This window comes from Rhinoderma darwinii, chromosome 7, assembly GCF_050947455.1.
Source record: "Rhinoderma darwinii isolate aRhiDar2 chromosome 7, aRhiDar2.hap1, whole genome shotgun sequence".
NCBI lineage: Eukaryota > Metazoa > Chordata > Amphibia > Anura > Rhinodermatidae > Rhinoderma > Rhinoderma darwinii.
Window position 1 is genome coordinate 102,766,101 of NC_134693.1, and position 18,988 is coordinate 102,785,088.

Consider the following 18,988-nt stretch of genomic DNA (forward strand, 5'->3'; position numbering starts at 1 on the left):
GATAGGGATTTGAGAATCTGGTGACAGAGCCTCTTTAACTCTACTAGTGTAACAGTTGATGGTCTTTTAAAGGACCCTGTAAGCTCAATAAAGAAGCTGCAGGATCACCTCTGAATACCAAATTACAGGTCTCCTCTTCACCCAAGATCTCAATGGCTAGCTTGTTGAACGTGTGTTAAATGTGCACTAAGTATTCGTCCATAGAATCCCCTAAAAACTCAGTTGAAATCAATTATACGAAATATGAAGTATTCTGCCATTAATCTTGTAGCACTGACCGATGGTAATATAATTTTAAAAAAAAACCTGAAATAGCCATGTCTTATAACAAGGTCTTCCTTTATTTCATGCACTTCTCTGAAGACTTTCTTTGTGGAATCTGTGTGTGTGGATCCGGAGGTTATAGCTGAAAATATTGTGGTAAGCAGAGCCGACTAGCTGGGTTTTTATATTAGAATTTTGGGAGTCATGGATTAATGGGTGGTTTAAGAAAGTTATGTGTAAATGAACCTTAAAGGAGATGTCCCATCTTGGCTGCACCCATGACCGTGGGTCCAGCTTCTCTGATAGTAGATCTGTGCAGCCGTTGTAGTATTTCGGTGTGTGATCGTTCAGATGAGTCCACCAGGGCGAGGAAAGGCACTTTTATCTATAATATTCATATTCTCTACTATGCCATACTAGTTGTTCAGAGGTACAAACGCTTAAAGGCTTCGTATCATAACTACTTGTCCTGCAGTCCTGTTCTGTGCATCATACAAATAGCCAGGTTTGATGTGAGTGAATGTTTTATACATAGAGCAGGGTTACAGATGGCTTGAGTTGGGTACCCAGCCTGGCTACCCTCTTGCTTACCTGTGGATGCTGGACTTGTCGTCCTCCTCAACTGTTATCAGAAACCATGGGAATGTAGTTTGTATGGAGGCCTCATGCACACGAATGTGTTTTTGCAGCCGCAATTCACCCACATATCTGCGAGTGAATTGTGGTCCCATTCATTTCTATGGGCCCATGCACACGACCGTGCGTTGCCCGGGAGCCTGAACCGCAAAAAGATAGGATATTTCCTATATGGGGCGTATTTTGCGGTCCAGGCTCGTTTAAATGAATATACGTGGCCGTGTGCACGGCCCGCGGATGACACTCCGCGGTCGTCCGAGCCGAAAATCACGGGCCATGCACACCACTACCGTCGTGTGCATGAGGCCTTATAAAAAAGGGAAAAGTTTCTAGCTTTTTATAACATTCGCTGTTTTGTTGTCACTGGAGAAACCTCTGCGTTGATAAGCAGTCTCCTTCTCTTATTCCTTCCCATCTTAGCAAGTGAAGTTGGGCAGCCCAGACTATTTGAACTGCAGCAATGATGAGGCCACTGAGGATTTCATGAAGAGAATCGAATGCTACAAGAATTCCTATGAGACACTGGATGACAACTATGACAAGTACGTCTTTTCTACAGCGACTTGCTATGTTTCCAAGCTTGCACGCTTTACAAACAGCAATATTAACCCGTTAGTGACCGGCCCATAGTGTTTTTACGTCGGGCACGAACGGGCTTTATTCCGATGCAATAGACTTTTTTTTACGTCGGTGCATCGGAATAAGTAAACAGAGCAGGGAGCTGTCAAATCTCCCTGCTCTCAGCTGCCTGAGGGCTGGGGGCGTCCCTGCTCTGCCGGGTGAGATCGATATTAGTATCGAACTCGCCCGTTTAACCCCTCAGATGCGGTGCTCAATAGCGAGCACCGTTTTTGGAGAGGGGGAGGGAGCTCCCTCTCATCCCACCGGCACCCGGCGATAAGATCGCCGAGTGTCTGTCTCCGATGGCAGCCGGGGGCCTAATAAAGGCCCCCAGGTCTGCCTGTAGAAAATGCCTGCTAGATCATGCCGGAGGCATCACCTAGCAGATGCCTGTCCGTTTTACACGGACAGGCATAATACACTGCAATACAGAAGTATTGCAGTGTATTATAAATGCGATTGGATAATCACATAGTGAAGTCCTCTTGTGGGACTAGTAAAAAAGTTTAATAAACAGTGAAAAAAAAATAATGGAAAACCCACTTTTCCCCCTTACAAACTGCTTTATTATTAACAAACAAAATAAAGTAAAAAAGTTACACATATTTGGTATCGCCGTGTCCGTAACGACGCAGAGTATAAACGTATTACATCATTTAACCCGCACGGTGAACGTCGTAAAAAATAAAATAAAAAAGCATGCAAAAATTGCTGTTTTCTTTAAATCCAGCCTTAAAAAAAAAAGTGATCAAAAAGTCGCATCTACTCCAAAATGGTACCAATAAAAACGACAAGTCTTCCCGCAAAAAAAAAAGCCCTCATACAACTGCATCGGCGGAACAATAAAAAAGTTACGGCTCTTCAAATATGGAGATACAAAAACAAATAATTTTGAAAAAAAAGCATTTTTACTGTGTAAGTAGTAAAACATACAAAATCTATACAAATTTTGTATCGTTGCAATCGCAACAACCCGCTGAATAAAGTTATTGTGTTATTTATACCACACGGTAAACGCTGTAAATTTAGGACCCATAAAAGTGAGGCGCAATTGCTGGGTTTTTTCCTATTCCCCAACCCAAAAAAAAGTTAATAAAAGTTAATCAATAAATTCTATGTCCCCCAAAATGGTGCTATTAAAAATTACAACTTGTCCCGCAAAAAACAAGACCTTCTACAGCTATGGCGACGCAAAAATAAAAAGGTTATAGCTCTTAGAATGAGACGATGGAAAAACTTAAAAAAATGGCTTGGTCATTAAGGGGTTGATGCAATAAGAAATATGCATAGAATCATGATACATTTCTTTTCCAAATGACTTATTTTATTTCAGGTGATTTGTAATTTGTCCACTATTCTATTGCTTAGTTCACATACACATTGTATTGTCTGCAAAAGTATGTGTATGGCACCATTTGTGCGTAACGTCGAGGTGCACGTGTACTCCAGTCTGCAAAAACATACAAACCGTTGCATATGTCTGCTTTTAGTACACTGTAGTATGTATTTTTTTTTTTTTTTGCGAATGGGTTTTTTGGGAAGTCAAACGTTATTGGCCTTTCCTTTCCTTTTTCCCACCCCTAGATTTTATTAGTGAACTGCATACATTCCAATTCCCTAATATGTTTTTTAGGTGAGTTAAAGTAAGTGGGAGATATCTGATAACCTGCAGAATGCAGGCTGTTGTGATCAGTTTGATAGGTTACATCAGCTGGTGTCTACAATGCATTGAGTAGAGGAAGCTATACAGGAAAAATCCTACAGGTTGTTAAAGTTTGGCTGTTTGTAAAGGGACTAGCCAGTTAATATAGGTTTTTTTTGTTGTGTGTTTTTTTTTTATATATATATATTATTTTTTTCTCTCTAATTGTAGGGAGCTGTCCTACATTAAAATCATGGACGTCGGCCGTAGATATTTAGTTAACCTTGTAATGGATCATATCCAGAGCCGGATTGTTTACTACCTCATGAATATTCATGTGACCCCTCGATCCATCTATTTGTGCCGACATGGGGAGAGCGATCTTAATATCAAGGGGTGTATTGGAGGAGACTCTGGCTTGTCTAACCGAGGGAAGGAGGTAATGTGCAGAATTATTTTTGTTCTACTAGATGAAATAAAGATTGTGTTGCCACACAACTTTTTTCTAAATGGCAGCCGTTTCTGTTGTATGTTTAACTGACATTATCGTTTTTTTGTTTTGTTTTTTTTTGTCTCGGGATAGACATTAGTGCCAAATCACTAGACTATGCCATCAATGTGGTGTTGGGCCAACCTGCACCAATCACTAGTACAAAGTGTCAGTGATGCTAGGAAAGCGCTGTGCCACTTTCTCTCCTGTTAGCTCCACTCCGCTTTCTCATAGTGAATGTCGATGTGGCTGCCCAGAAAAAGAGCAATGAGTTGGCACTCCAACATAAGTGGCACAGCGCTTCGCTGTCACCCTTTCATTTCAGAGAGCATCGGGGATTACTGAAGTTAAAGCCTCTTTATTAGACACCAGACTTATTAGAAGCAGGACGTGTTTGTTTTTTTGTAATTTTTTTAATTTATTTTTTTTACGTTTTTTTTTTTTTTGAGGAAAAAAACTAGTCCGATTGTTTTAACTTGTGTGTCTGACAGCAGATAGATCAGGGTTGGGTGTTTCAGTTTTTACAGAATTCTTGCAGGATCTGCTATGTAGTACACACAAGTGCCGTATCTTTGCAGAAGCCGGCTGTTATCATACAGTCCTTGGAAAACCTTGCTCTGTTCTATGATCCAGACCAAAGGGAGACTGATACACGCGAAACTGGGAGGGATGTGAATGTGTGTACACCACGTATGCGCTTTCTCCTCCTTAATTCTCTGACGCCCTAAGGAGATAGTACAGTTTGTTTTGCAACGTGGAACTCGGGCTGTCAGCCAAGGTGTTTGGATTAACCCTCTCCATTCTAGCAGTGTACACTGTACATGATTTCTTTGTTTTTATGGATTAAATTCTACGTTTTCTGTTCAATAACAAAATCAAAAATTTGGAAAACACTAAAATCATTCTTGACCATCTGTGTATTTACAAAGCTCTATCCAAACACCATGTGAAAAGCTTTACTGCAGTAACAGATTCTGGCCTTAGGCCTCATGCACACGACCGTATTTTTTCCCACCCGTAAATACTGGCGTAAATACGGGTCCGGTGTCACACGTATTCCACCCGTTTTGCACCAGTATTTACGAACCCGTGCCCGTAAATATGGGTCCGGTGTCACCCGTATTCCACCCGTATTTACGGGCACGTTTTTGGCGGCAAAATAGCACTGCACTAATCGGCAGCCCCTTATCTCTATCAGTGCAGGATAGAGAGAAGGGACAGCCTTTTCTGTAATAAAAGTTAAAGAAATTCATACTTACCCGGCCGTTGTCTTGGTGACGCGTCCCTCTCTTCACATCCAGCCCGACATCCCTGGATGACGCGGCAGTCCATGTGACCGCTGCAGCCTGTGATTGACCTGTGATTGGCTGCAGCGGTCACATGGCCTGAAACGTCATCCAGGACGTCGGGCCGGATGTCGAGAGGGACGCGTCACCAAGGCAACGGGCGGGAGACCGGACTGGAGGAAGCAGGAAGTTGTCGGTAAGTATGAACGTCTTTTATTTTTATTTTTTACAGGTTTATACTGATCGGTAGTCACTGTCCAGGGTGCTGAAAGAGTTACTGCCGATCAGTTAACTCTTTCAGCTCCCTGGACAGTGACTATTTACTGACGTCGCTTAGCAACGCTGCCGTAATGACGGGTGCACACATGTAGCCACCCGTCATTACGAGAGCTCCATAGACTTCTATGGACTGTCCGTGCCGTTATTACGGCCTGAAATAGGACATGTTCTATCTTTTTCAACGGCACGGGCACCTTCCCGTGAGAAAACGGGAAGGCACCCGTCGCCAATAGAAGTCTATGAGCCCGTTATTACGGGTCGTAATTACGTCCCGTAATAACGGGAGTTTTTACGGTCGTGTGCATGAGGCCTCCACCTGAACATTATTGCCTCTGGTTTTCCAGACATGCCGGATGATATTGTCGCGAATCCGCAATGAATTTGCAGCAAAATCTGCACGTGCTACACGCTATGAATATCCTAGTCTCTTCCGCACTGGTATTAAAAATCCACCGCATGCCCTGAAGTCTGTCCGAGTTCCTTCCACTACATGTGGGTGTAGTTTTGAAAAACAAATCCACTTGAATTGCACTACAAAGTGCTGCAGATTTGTGGTATGGAATCCGCACCGCAAATCCACCGCGTCTGGCCTCACCCCTAGGCCAGGATCACACACACAGATTTGATGCAGTTTTTAGCTCCGATCTTTGAGACAGCCAAAAGTGGTTCCAAACGGAAATAAAAGTATAAATAAAAAAACTGATTCATCTGCTTTCTTTGGTGTCCACTTCTGTGTTTTGGTTCAAACTGAGCCAAAACCGCATCAAAACGGTGTGTGTGATACTGGCCTTAGAGTGTCACTCAAGTAGGAAAGCTGATTCATTGAGTGTGGAACTAATAGGATTCAAAGTCCAAGCCATCACCAAGTAACCTTGTGGGGAGGAAGGAGGGTAGTGGCAGGATGCCGCGTCCTGATGTTACGCCGCGTCCTGATGTTACGCCGCGTCCTGATGTTACGCCGCCTCCTGATGTTACGCCGCCTCCTGATGTTAGGCCGCCTCCTGATGTTAGGCCGCCTCCTGATGTTAGGCCGCCTCCTGATGTTAGGCCGCCTCCTGATGTTCTGCCACTATGCGCTAGCCATTAAACTACGTCTCAAATCAAGCCAAAGTATGAAAACATGAAGGCATATACTTAAAGTAAATGTCTTTTATAACACCATGTTTTTAGGTCCAAGATTCTGTGCTGATTAAAGGGGTTATCCAGGGACCAAAAATTGCTTTGCAATAATATATTTATGTGACACGAAGTAACTTACTAATATACTTTAATTAAAAGTTCATTACTGAATGGTGCAGTTCACACCTCATGAATTATTCTGGGCAGTGCTGGAGCTTTTCTAATAATGATGACGCTCCGACACGGCCAAACGTGACTGAGCTCTTGCTTCATGTGCTGTTCATGAATATGACCACAAGGGGCTGTCACATTGCCTGTTGCACAGTCTGCTGCGCTATTTCATACAAGCGCATCCTGCATAAAACTACATGGGAGCCTATGGGCATTTGATGTTACTGTATGCCTATACAGTGGCATATACCTTTGACGTACACTATTAAGGTAGTTCGAATAGACTCCTAGAATTAAATGATTAATTCCACCATATAAAAGGCAGTGTACTGCAGTCCTCCCCATTCAATTGCTGTCATTTCCTGCACAGCAGGTGGCCTGGGCGCCGCAAAGACGGAAAAAAACGGTAAAGAGGGATTCTGTGCTGTGGCCCCTTTATTCTCTTGTTTAGTGGGGTTCCCAGAGGACGGTCCTCCACCAATTATAAAGTGGCGGCATATTCTAACTATATGCCATCACTTTATAAGATAAAATACCCCTTTAAAATATACCATTCTGCCTGCCTTTTAGCCATCACTAGAGGGAGCTTGCTGCATACATTAACCCTTTAACATGTACGTGGTAGCCGTTCCTAGGATTTATGGAGTGGGCTCACGGGCTCGAGTGTACTCCATACTCCGCAGCTGACGGTCGGCTGTGTAATACAGCCAACACCCCACTGCAACGGGCGGAATCAAAGATCACTTTGATTCTGCACGTTAATGCCGCAGTCAATTGCGACCACGGCATTGAAATTGTTCAAATCAGGGGGCAGCCCCCTACGATTCTCCATCACCCCCACCACCCACGTCATGATCGGGGGTGCTGATAGTTGTCAAGGCAGCCAGGGGGCCTAATGAAGTCCCCCAGTTCTGCTATCCTTGTACTCCTTTGAAGCCCTGCCAGAGAGTAAAGCAGTATATCATGCAAGCAATCCAACAAAAGTTAAAAAAAACAGTTTTAACATTTTATTTTATTTTTAAATGTTTCAAAAAATATATATATTAAAGGTTACAAAATGTAAGGGGTTAAACATAATACAACACTATACAGTAAATTACAAAGCTCCCTCTAGTGGTGGCTTTAAGCATCTAGAACGCAGCCAGTTGCGTTCCCACCAGACACAGGACAGTGAAAAGTAGGAGGGGGCGATGGCTGATTACCTGGAACAGGAGAATTCTTTATTTTTCAGTTTTAATTGCAATGTGAGAAGGCATAGGATCCAACGAAAGAAGGAGATTAAAGAGTACCTCCGGTCTCAATGAAATCATATAGAGGATGGGAATAATAGCATATTTTTAGTTTTTGCAGATGACACCAAGCTATGTAGTAATGTTCAGTCTATGGAAGATGATTTGAACACGAAGTGTTTGGGCGTCCACTTGGCAAATGAAGTTTAATGTAGATAAATGTAAAGTTCTGCATCTGGGTACCAACAACCTGCATGCATCATATGTCCTAGGGGGATCTACACTGGGGGATTCACTTGTTGAGAAGGATCTGGGTGTACTTGCAAATCATAAACTAAATCCACGTGTGGAACAGCTATACTAATTACTTTCTACGAGTATAAAATATGAGAACTCTGAGAGGAGTTGTTTGTCTTCCTTTTCCATTGATGATCAGTCATTCCAGATATCAGGGCGATTGTCCTTCGACCTACAGTAGATTTTAGATCCAAAACCATATAAGACCTCTATTACCGTTGGAATAAGGACGAAGTTATTCTTAGTGTTGCGCATTGAGATTCCGGCGCTTGCGCAGTAGTCTTTGCTTCATGGGGTCGCACGGGAATAACAGACTTCCAGCTAAGCCGTGTGACATGCGCAGTGGCGCTCTAGGAACACCATGTAATTAACTATCGCATGGTCTGATACTATCAGCATACCACTATGGATTAACTTCATCTCCAATTGGTGAGTGGCCGGGAGACCCTAACTTTAACACATGTTGATTAACCCCTTAATGACCGGGCCTGAAAAGACCTTAATGACCAGCTCAATTTTTCTGGTTTTGCCCCTCTGCGTTTCAGCAGCCATAACTTTTTTTATTTTTTCATTGACGTGGCTGTATGAGGCCTTGTTTTATGCGAGAGAAATCGTATTATTTTTTTCTCCCAGTTTGGGGGTAAAAAATTTTTTTTTTTTTACGGCGTGAATATAGGAAAAAGCGATTCTCGGAATAGTTTTTTTTGTTTATTTTTTATCCCGTTCACGTTTCACGCTAAATAACCCATTAGATTAATTCTTCAGGTTATTACGGTCGTGTAGATACCTAATATGCGTAGGTTTTTTGTTTTTATTTAGTGTAGGGGCAATAAAATGTATTTAATGCAAAATAGACTCTTTTTGGGAGTTTTTTTATTTATTTGTTTTTGTTACTTTTTTTTTTTTTTTTTAATCCCATCAAGGGATAACTTTATTTGTAACTTTATTTTTTACTTGTAATGTATTAGCATACTTCTGTACGCTAATACATTACACTGTGTCACTATGACACAGGCTGCTGATCGGGCAGCACATAGTGTGCCCGAACAGCAGGCACATGGAACAGACAGCCCTGGGGTCCTTTGTAGGTCCCCAGGGCTGACTGCAGAGGGATTCCCCATTGTTTGATCGCATCACTGGAATCCCGGTGATGCGATCAAAGAGGGGAATTCCCTTTGTTCTTGCCGCGGTCACGGACCGCGGTAATCAAAGGGTTAAACAGCTGGGGTCCGAATGTGTGCCGACCCCAGCTGTGTTCAGGAGGCTGCTCTAAGATCAGGAGCTGTTAGTAACAGCTCCTGCTTAGAGGATGAGCGCTCACACGAGTGCTCATCAGCTTCATCTGCAGCGACGCCAAAAGACGTCTCTGTAGACTAAGCACCTGCACTGCCTGACGTCAAAAGACAGTGGGCGGTCGGGAAGGTGTTAAACAATATTCAAGTATAATAGGTTTATTGTGATGTCTGATCCTGTTTTTATCACGATATACTTGTCACAGACACATTCTCACGGTTATAAATTATTTACAATGTACTATGCATGATATTTTAGAGAAGGAAGCCGTTGTGTTACTGATGTTGGTAAACCCAGTCGAGCATGATGATTGCCATTTGAGCAGTGATGAAACAGACTCCTTTACGGAAGTGCAGGTACTTTGGGTGTGCACACCGGACAGATATTCTGCTGAAACATCTCAACCTGTTGCAACCGTGTGGTTTCCAAAGATGTCCTCATTGTGGTATTGCTCAAAGAACAATGATTGACACATTCCTGCCTTAAGCATCCAATATTTGTTCTACAGGCATGAAAAGTGCTACTTTGCCTCTCAGAGGTCCAGTCATTGTGACTCCTTAAATATACAGGGATCAATCATGGGGTACATCCACAGACCGTTTATAATGCGTTTTGTCCAATGGGGTATATACTTGGCATCCGGAGCATTTCAGATCTCCTATATTGCCTTTTCGTCTCTCGGTAAAGGCTACTAGGTGCATGATCTAGCATTCTGAGGTTGACTAAAGACACAACCGATGTGTCTGTTGCCTAAGTGGGAGGGGTAGTGCAGGAGTTTCAAAATGCTTCACCTTTCTGGTCCGGTTTGTCCGGTTGCGTTCACTAGGCATTTATGACTTGGTGCATATTAGGGATCTGACCATAGTCCAGTGAGGTTAATACTAGCACAGGAAGAGACACACATGCGGAGATAAAGCTGTAACTTCTCAAACTTAATGAATTTTTTTTAAATTGATGTTTTTGACACCTCTAAAGGTCACGATGCACTTAAGACACACGTTCAGTTGTTTTCCCGATTCCACCACTAAATATTCTCGGCCGAGCGTGTATATTTTTTTTTTTTAGTGGGAGGGGAATTGGCCTCTGCTATACCCCTCTGGCAGTGTCTTCTATTCCAATCCAACATGTTGATCCCTTCCCCTGCTGTCAGGGTAGAGTTGGGATACCCCCATACACATTAAATAGATGGTGGAAATTTATAGAATGTGTAAGGCCACCTTAAGAAATGGAATAGCAATTTAGCAAATGTAGATGTCTTCTAGGTCAAACAGTTACTGAAATTCCCTTTTCCCATGTAAATACGTAATATAGATTCACCTGATTCAAGTTTAACATCGTAAATTAGCTTCTGTGAACTGAAAAAGAAAAGGAATTATTAGGTTTCCACATTAAAACAGTGACTTCTAGTGACAACAAAGATACATGTGAATTGCTTTTGTTCATGGAACATAATATAAAATGCCATCCCTGGAGACATTGTTGACTTGCTTAGGCCCCATGCACATGACCGCGCCCCTGTAACCGCAGTCAGTGGTTTGCGGATTGTGCTCCTCTATAAAAAATGGGAGCACGGTCCGTAAAAAGCAAAAAATAACTGTCCTATCTTTTGCGGGTTATGTACGGGAAGGTGTTTGTGAATGTACGGGAAGGTGTTTGTCGGCCATAGAAATTAATGGCTCCTTAATTGCGGACGAAATCTACGGTCGTGTGCACGGGGCCTTAATCAAACACACAAGGATGCTTCTCCGGCCTTACGTTCTTACTTCTTTGATCCCTAGTTTGCAAAGTACCTGGCTCAGTACATCCATGAACAAAACATCCATGACCTTAAAGTGTGGACAAGTCAGATGAAGAGGACTATTCAGACGGCAGAAGCTCTGGCCGTTCCATACGAGCAGTGGAAAACCCTGAATGAGATTGACGCTGTAAGTGCCTTGTTCCATTAAGTACAACATTGTGAAATAGAGCTTAGAATTCAGCGTCCGGATTATGGCTGCCGTACCCAGATCCCTGTGGTCTGAGTGAACAGAACTTTGATTACCAAAGAAATGTTATTGGATCTAAGTTGGGTTTGCTTGGACAGTTTGGGCTCCAGATATTTCAGCTGTTCTATACGGACACTAAAATGCGGCTGCGTTACAGCCTTCTGAATGCAGCCTAACAAATCACTCTTTCCTCACTTATATTAACAGGGCTGCACTAAAAGCTGAACAAACAAACAAACCGCTTACCCTGATAAAGATATGACCTTATTAGATATAACTTGTATAATGGTTATAAAAATTATATGAAAGAAAAGAATGGTATTTATTTCATGCCGTTCTTTTACCTCTTTTTTTTTTTTTAACAATTTAGCCACTGAATTTTATTTTAATGTGCAGTTTGGCATCTATTTTTTTTTTTTGTGCCGTGCCTCTTTTATATCTCCTAGAAACGTATGAATAAACTAGGTTGTCCAATCATTGCTCAGTCCAGACTGTAGGGACACGCCACTTAGACAACTGGCAGTTACAATTCCTCTTGTCAATTTTATTTATACATTTCTAGAAGGAGCAGCAGAGGATCGGCACAGCGCAGTGTTCTAAGAAAAGATGCTGCAGAATTGTGATTTCATAAGGAATACAAGTGTTTACTAAAACAGACATGTCAGGAGAGGTAACAGGTCCTCTCAAATAGTTTCAGATAATAAAGCTTATTCTATGTTTTTTAATGAAGTTCTCCAATTTTACAATATGCTTTTTGTATCCCTTCCCCAAGATTTTCAAGATTTCTGCTTGCAATCATTCAGTAGGAACCTTCATTGCAGATAACCTCTTTTTAAAAGGCTGGAATCACACGTGTCATTTTTTTGGCAGTTTTTCAGCCATAGCCGTGAGCGGATCCAAAAGGAAGGGGAGGTACAAGGGTAGATTCAAACGCTGCAGAATATCATTGTGCATTCCTATACACATTGCAATACATGTAGATAGGGTTTTAAAAACCCCATGCGCACGTAGTGAGAACTATTAGGCTATGTTCACACGGAGTATTTTGGGGGAGGAATATCTGCCTCAAAGTTCCAAACGGAATTTTGAGGCAGATATTCCTCCCCCAAAATACTCCGTGTGAACAGCAATTATCGCGCCGTTTTTCGCCCGCGGCCATTGAGCGCCGCGGGCATAAAACACGCTTTCTCCTGCCTCCCATTGAAGTCAATGGGAGGTCGGAGGCGGAAGCGCCCGAAGATAGGGCATGTCGCTTCTTTTTCCCGCAAGGCAGTTTTACTGCTCGCGGGAAAAAGACGCCGACGCCTCCCATTGAAATCAATGGGAGGCGTTCTCGGGCCGTTTCTGCCGAGTTTTGCGACGCGGTTTTCGCGTCAAAAAACTCGGCAAAAGACCCCGTGTGAACATAGCCTTAGGGCGCTTCGGCAGCATGTAAATTCTGTTGCAGATTTCAACTTTTGCGCTGCATACGGTGAAGCCCACATTAAAGCAAATATGTAACGAAATCCACGCATTACATGCAGATTTTAAAGTCCAACGGGAAAAAGTCTGCAGCGTTTGGACTCCACCTAAAGGAAAGACTTCTCTGTTTCCTTCCTGTTGGATCTACTTTTGGCTTTAATACAAAAAACTGCCTAAAACAATAATTTTGTGTTATTCCAGCCTAAAGCTAGATAGGTCTTAGAAGGTTGCCTCTGAAGACTACAAGCACCAGTTAAATATCAGCACATTGAAGTTTACTTTTTGTCCGTTATTTACCCAGCAATATGTGTGCCACGTGTGCCCTTTTGTATACTTTTTTTCAATTATTTTTTACAGAAAGGTTTGACAGATCCCATTAGAGGGAAGGGGGGTACCACTCACAAAGGAACGGTTTACTTCTTTACTCTACTTGGACCCGGTCCTGTTTTTTGCAGAGACCAGGAATACGGCTGTGGAAATCATAGTGTCTGCCACTTCGAACCATTTGCCTTGTGTTTTTGTTTTCTACTGCTGAAATACCGGGCTTTATGTGCCATTGGCGTTCAGTTTTAACATAGATTTGTGATTCTAATGGGCTGTTATGTTCCCGCTAGGGCGTGTGTGAAGAGATGCGTTATGAAGAAATTCAGGAAGCCTTTCCTCTGGAGTTTGCACTGCGAGACCAAGATAAATACAGATACCGTTATCCAAAAGGAGAGGTTAGTTAATCTGAAGGGTTGAACATGTGTAAAACTGGTACAATATATGAGTGTAATGGTGTCTATAGTGACACACACTACATTAGCATATGTTACACTACATGTATTAAGCCAGTTGTTGTGAGTGAGTATGTAGGGATGTGTATGGTGTGCATTACAAAACATGCTGAAGGCTTCGTCTAATGCTCGTTGCGTCCAGTTTAGCAAAACAAGCATTTCATTAAGTATAATCCATTTCCTAAAATGCTGCAGATCTTCTCACCAAATACCAATTGCCTTTTCTTCGTTTACAAAGGTTACCCACAGGCAAATGATTGGGTAAAAGAGCGATTGTACAAATGCTCATTTACGATCATTTCCCTGTATAAACAGGGCAGCGATCTGATCGCGGTAACGGTCATCCTTCCTCTTCCGACCATTGCTCGGTTTTGAATGGAGCAAACGAGCACCGATCGTCAAGCTGTATTGTCGGTTGGAGCTTGTTAACAGTGGTAAACACAGGCAAATATTCGGCCATGTAACGCCACCTTTAGACGCGATCATAAGCGTGTCTCCTTATAGTGGCCGTCCATGCACTGTGCTGTCATCCGTCTACTGTTTCCTCCAACCATCTACCTGTGCTGCATGGAGTAATACTCCTACCTGGCCAGCCGACTTGATGTCTATTTGCATGCACGCTAGTGGGTTGGCAATGTACATCTATATCTTCACTATCTAGAGTTTTCACATGGATGGATCTTGTAAGTTAATACCAGACAGTCACGTTTTTGTTGGATGTAATTTGTCTTGTGTTTTTTTTTTTAATGTGATTTCTACTCGTTTCATAGTTCATAATTGCTTGGAAAGCTTCTTTAGCGTCTAAAACATGCTCGAGTCCATTAGGACACAGTAACAGCTGCTTGTTATTTTATCATCGGACAATTACTCCCCTTAACTGACCTGGCTAATGGCTGTAACAAGGCGAGTACCTGTTGTAAGAATAACGTGTGCACCATTAATGGGCAGCTGTTATCTTGTGGCCCTGCAGAGTGTTGACTGTTGTTGAAATAGTAGCACATTGGGCTTCAATGTCAAATATTGAAGCATTGCGTTAGGTGTACAGCTGGCCATACATCTGAAATAAGTCTACTCGTTCAGGCAGTTATTTCTCCTGTCTCCACCTGAAATATGCAGGCTTAAAGAGAAGAGATGGTGTCTGGCAGTGGCTTATCTTATGCAGCAGCAAATACTGGGACATGTCGAAATACACAATCCCTCTTTCCCTGACATTTGCCATCAGGGGAGTGTCCGGAGGCCCCTATACACACAAGATCCTCATCCGATCCTGCCAAAATCAGAAAGTTGGTCAAACTTTTATCTTATGTGCATGGCCAACTTAAGTGCAGTTTTGCTCGGCCTGGTTTCCTGACCGGTGATGTACGACAATAGAGCATGTCAATAGTCGCTCGTGTAGCTCAATTTACATGTAGCAATAGTCGGAATGTATGGGGAAGATTGATACGTTAATACGATCGATTGTCCTTATACATTTTACATCTGGTCAGCAGCACATCCACTGTTTACATTGGGAGACGTCCTGCGACAAACAAATGTATTTTGGCTGCATAAAAGATGCGATCAGCTGACGAATGAGCTTTGCTTGTTCATCGGCTCTTTACTGCCCTATATACACAGGGCAGTGATTGGGAACGAGCACACGTTTGCCCAATCGTTGACCAGTGTAAAAGGGCCTTAACCACTTGCGGACCGCCCATAGACTATAAACGTCCAGGCGGTCCGCAATTAACTCTGCAGGGCCGTTCTAGAACGTCCTGCAGTTAGCAGATTTTCCGCTCCCTGGCTTGGTCTCCGGTCATGTGATCGTTGTGACAACCTGTCACAATGATCACATTGCTCCTAACAGCAGCGCTTACACGCCAACTGTGAGGAGCTCTGTGATTCAGCCGTCCAAAGACGGTAAGGAGCTCAGCTATGTGAATGCTGTGACAGCGATCACGTGTGCTGACGGTAAGGAGCTCCATGATACAGCTATCTAGAGACAGCTGTATCACCGAACTTCAGAGTGGCCTCTGGTCAGGTGATCGCTGTGACACCGTATCACAGCGATCACCAGTTGCATCTTCTCCCTCTCTGACAGAGAGGGAGAAGAATAATGTAATGAGAAAAAAAAACACACTTTTTTTTATTATTTTTTTTCAATAAAAATTCTCTCTAAATAAATTTGTCTATCTGCTACACAGCAACTTTGGTCCAGCCCGACACAGGTCGACCAGCCAAAGATCGCTATGTCTTGTAGCCTACATTGCATGTAATAAGTCAATGTGGTTCTGTCGCAACGCGCAAGTTTCCACGACATGACCGTTGCAAGAAATCCAAACTGTCGTGTTGCAGTTACTTCCAGGTCGCAACGAGACCACATTGACTTTCATTACTTGCGATGTAGGCTACGGGTCATGGCGATCATTGGTCGGATGACCTGTGTCGTGGCCAAAGTCACCATGTAACTCACACGGAGTATTTTGCAGACAGAAAAAATATGCCTGAAAATTCGCAGATTTTGACCTGCCTGCACTTTTTTGCTGTGTTTTTCGCCCGAGGCTCTTTTTCTGCCTCCCAGCCGCCCGGGAAAAAAACAACCTTTTCGGCCGTATATTGGCGCAGTTTCCACATCAAAATCGGTGGCAAAAAACTCTGTGTGAGCTGGGCCTTAGGGTGACATTAGATGTGGCGAATTCACTGCAAATTTTACCAGCGGATATGCGCAGGCAACATCTGCAGCGGATTACTAGGCAAGTAGATGAGATTTAACAAATCTGCATGCTGCAGACATTTTACACGTCAGATTTTCAAATCTTTGATATGTCGTTAAATTAATACCTTGGGGTCTGCTTTCCATAAAATAATAATTTTTGGGGCGTCAAAGGGGTTTTCCTGTCCACAAAAAATGATATCCTATCCTCATGATAAATCATCAATATCTGATCCGTGGTGCCCCATCTCCCCGCAGCTGTTTTGAAGGGGCCGCGATGCTCGTATGAGCGCTGCAGTATACACTTGAATGAGAGAAGGCTGTAATAATGTGAACCGCCTTTACAAGTGTATCTGCGATTCACAGTGTGAGCAGTAAAGAAAATGGTAGTAAAGCTGTGCTCTTACGAGCATCGCAGCCCCTTCAAAACATCCGATCGACCGGGGTACCAGGTGTCGGACCCTGACCGATCAGATATTGATGGCCTATCCTGAGGATAGGTTGTCCGTTTTTGTGGACTGGAAACGTCACAACATCTGTAATTGTCGTATGTTGTCAGCGAACCAACTTTGGATATTTTTTTTCTCTAAAAGCCAGTTTGCGCACCATTCATTGTAAGCACCACCTTGCGCCCAGCGTGTAAGAAATACACACATATTTGGTATCGTTGAAGTCGGCAGAAGTTGCCAAATATGTATTCAGGTGTGTTTACCTGTATGACACAGGGAATAAGGGCCGGGATGTGGTTTAAAAACCAAACAAACACAAAAAACATGACAGGTCGTCTTTAACCCCTTCCCGCACCTTGGCGTAACTGTACGTCCAGATAAGCAGTAACTTCGCGCACCTGGGCGTACAGTTACGTCCGCGCTTTAAAAGTTAACCGCCGCGCGGCGCTACACCGCAGCGGCGGTTAACTGTGCAGGGTGTCAGCCCTGCTCTCCCCGTTGCCGATCAGCGGCCTGTTGCCGCTGAAATCGGCAATTAACCCCTTCGATGCGGTGGTCGATTGCGATCACCACATCGAAGAGGTTTACAGCGGATCGGCAGCCCCCCACATGTATTTGCGGGGGCTGGCGATCCTTATCATGGCAACCAGAGGCCAGACAATGACCTCCGGGTTGCCATGTACGGAAGCCTCGGAGGATCAGCCTCCGGCCGGTCCTCCGATGCTTCCTGTCAGTGTGACAGTTACGTCACAATGACAGTTAGAACACATTACACTACGTGTGTAGTGTAATGTGTTCCAGCAGCGATCAGAGCTGCAAGTCTTCGTGTCCCCTAGTGGGACAAGTAAAAAAAGTTAAAAAAAGATAATAAAAATGTTTTGAAAAAGTGTAAAAATCAAAGTTAGAAGTGACATAAACAAAGAATGCTTTTTTTCCTATAATAAGTCTTTTATTATAGGAAAAAAATGAACACGTTAAAAAAAGTACACATATTTGGTATCGCCGCGTTCGTAACGACCCCAACTATAAAACTGTAATATTATTTTTCCCGCACGGTGAACACCGCGAAAAAAATAAACGAAAAACAGTGCCCGAATCACAATTTTTTGGTTACCAACCCTCCCAAAATATACAATAAAAAGTGATCAAAAAGTCGCATGTACGCCAAAATGGTACCAATACAAACTACATCCCGTCCCGCAAAAAACAAGCCCTTACACCGCTTTTTTGACTGAAAAATAAAAACGTTATGGCTCTCAGAATAAGGTGACACAAAAATTAATTTATTTTATAAATAAGTGATTTTATTGCACAAACGCTGCAAAACATAAAAAAATTATATACATCTGGTATCGCCGTAATCGTACCGACCCGCAGAATAAAGTATAATGGTCATTTATAGCCCAGGGTGAAGGCCATAAAAAAACCAAATAAAAAACATTGTCAGAATTGATGGTTTTTGGTCACCTTGCTTGCCAAAAAATGGAATAAAACGTGATCAAAAAAATTTCTGGTACCCCAAAATGGTACCAATGAAAACTACAGATTGTCCCGCAAAGAATAAACCCTCACACGGCTCCGGTGGAGAAAAAATAAAACCGTTCTGGCTCTCAGAATATGGTGATGCAAAATGTGTAGTGTCCAAAAGCGGATAAGATCGGGCACCATTTATAAGTGCGACACCGGCCACATATCTGCGGATTATTATTTATTTACTGCATTATTATACCCTCTTATTATACCATGATGTACCCCGCACAGATAACATGTACCCTGATGTACTCCGCACAGATAACATGTACCCTGATGTACCCCGCACAGATTACATATGCCCCCACATTATAAACTGAAACACCAGTAAAACCCCAAACAGAACAACTACCAAGCAAAATCTGTGCCCCAAAAGCCAAATGGCGTCCCTCCCTTCTGAGCCCTGCAGCGTGCCTAAACACCAATTTACGTCCACAGATATGGCATCGCCATACCCGGGAGAACCCGGTTAATATTTTGAGTTATTTGTCTTCAGTGGCACAAACTGGGCATAACATATAATGCACTAAAATGGCATATGAGTGGAAAATTGTAATTTTCACTCCGCACCATGCGCTGCGCATTAACCCCTGCGCGCACCATGACATAGCATGTCGTAGTGTGGGGGGTGATGTATGGAGCGTCTCACATAAAGAATTTAGAACGGCAAAATCGCTGTTTTTTTGGTCACCTTGGCTCTACCTAAAAATGTAATAAAAAGTGCTCAAAAAGTTGTATGTACCAAAAAGTTGCACCAATAAAAACGAC

At 43.0% G+C, this 18,988-nt stretch overlaps 1 protein-coding gene across 3 annotated transcripts in view; it reads left to right on the plus strand.

Moving 5' to 3' along the window:
* The window catches only part of PFKFB4 (6-phosphofructo-2-kinase/fructose-2,6-biphosphatase 4), an 85,531-nt gene that overhangs the window by 56,282 nt on the left and 10,261 nt on the right, over positions 1-18,988 (plus strand). For all 3 annotated transcript variants that reach the window (XM_075833739.1, XM_075833737.1, XM_075833738.1), the window contains exons 6-10: positions 364-420; positions 1,321-1,442; positions 3,395-3,602; positions 11,106-11,252; positions 13,388-13,492. In XM_075833739.1, the coding sequence (XP_075689854.1) occupies positions 364-420; positions 1,321-1,442; positions 3,395-3,602; positions 11,106-11,252; positions 13,388-13,492 (639 nt within the window). The remainder of the gene's footprint in view (positions 1-363; positions 421-1,320; positions 1,443-3,394; positions 3,603-11,105; positions 11,253-13,387; positions 13,493-18,988) is intronic.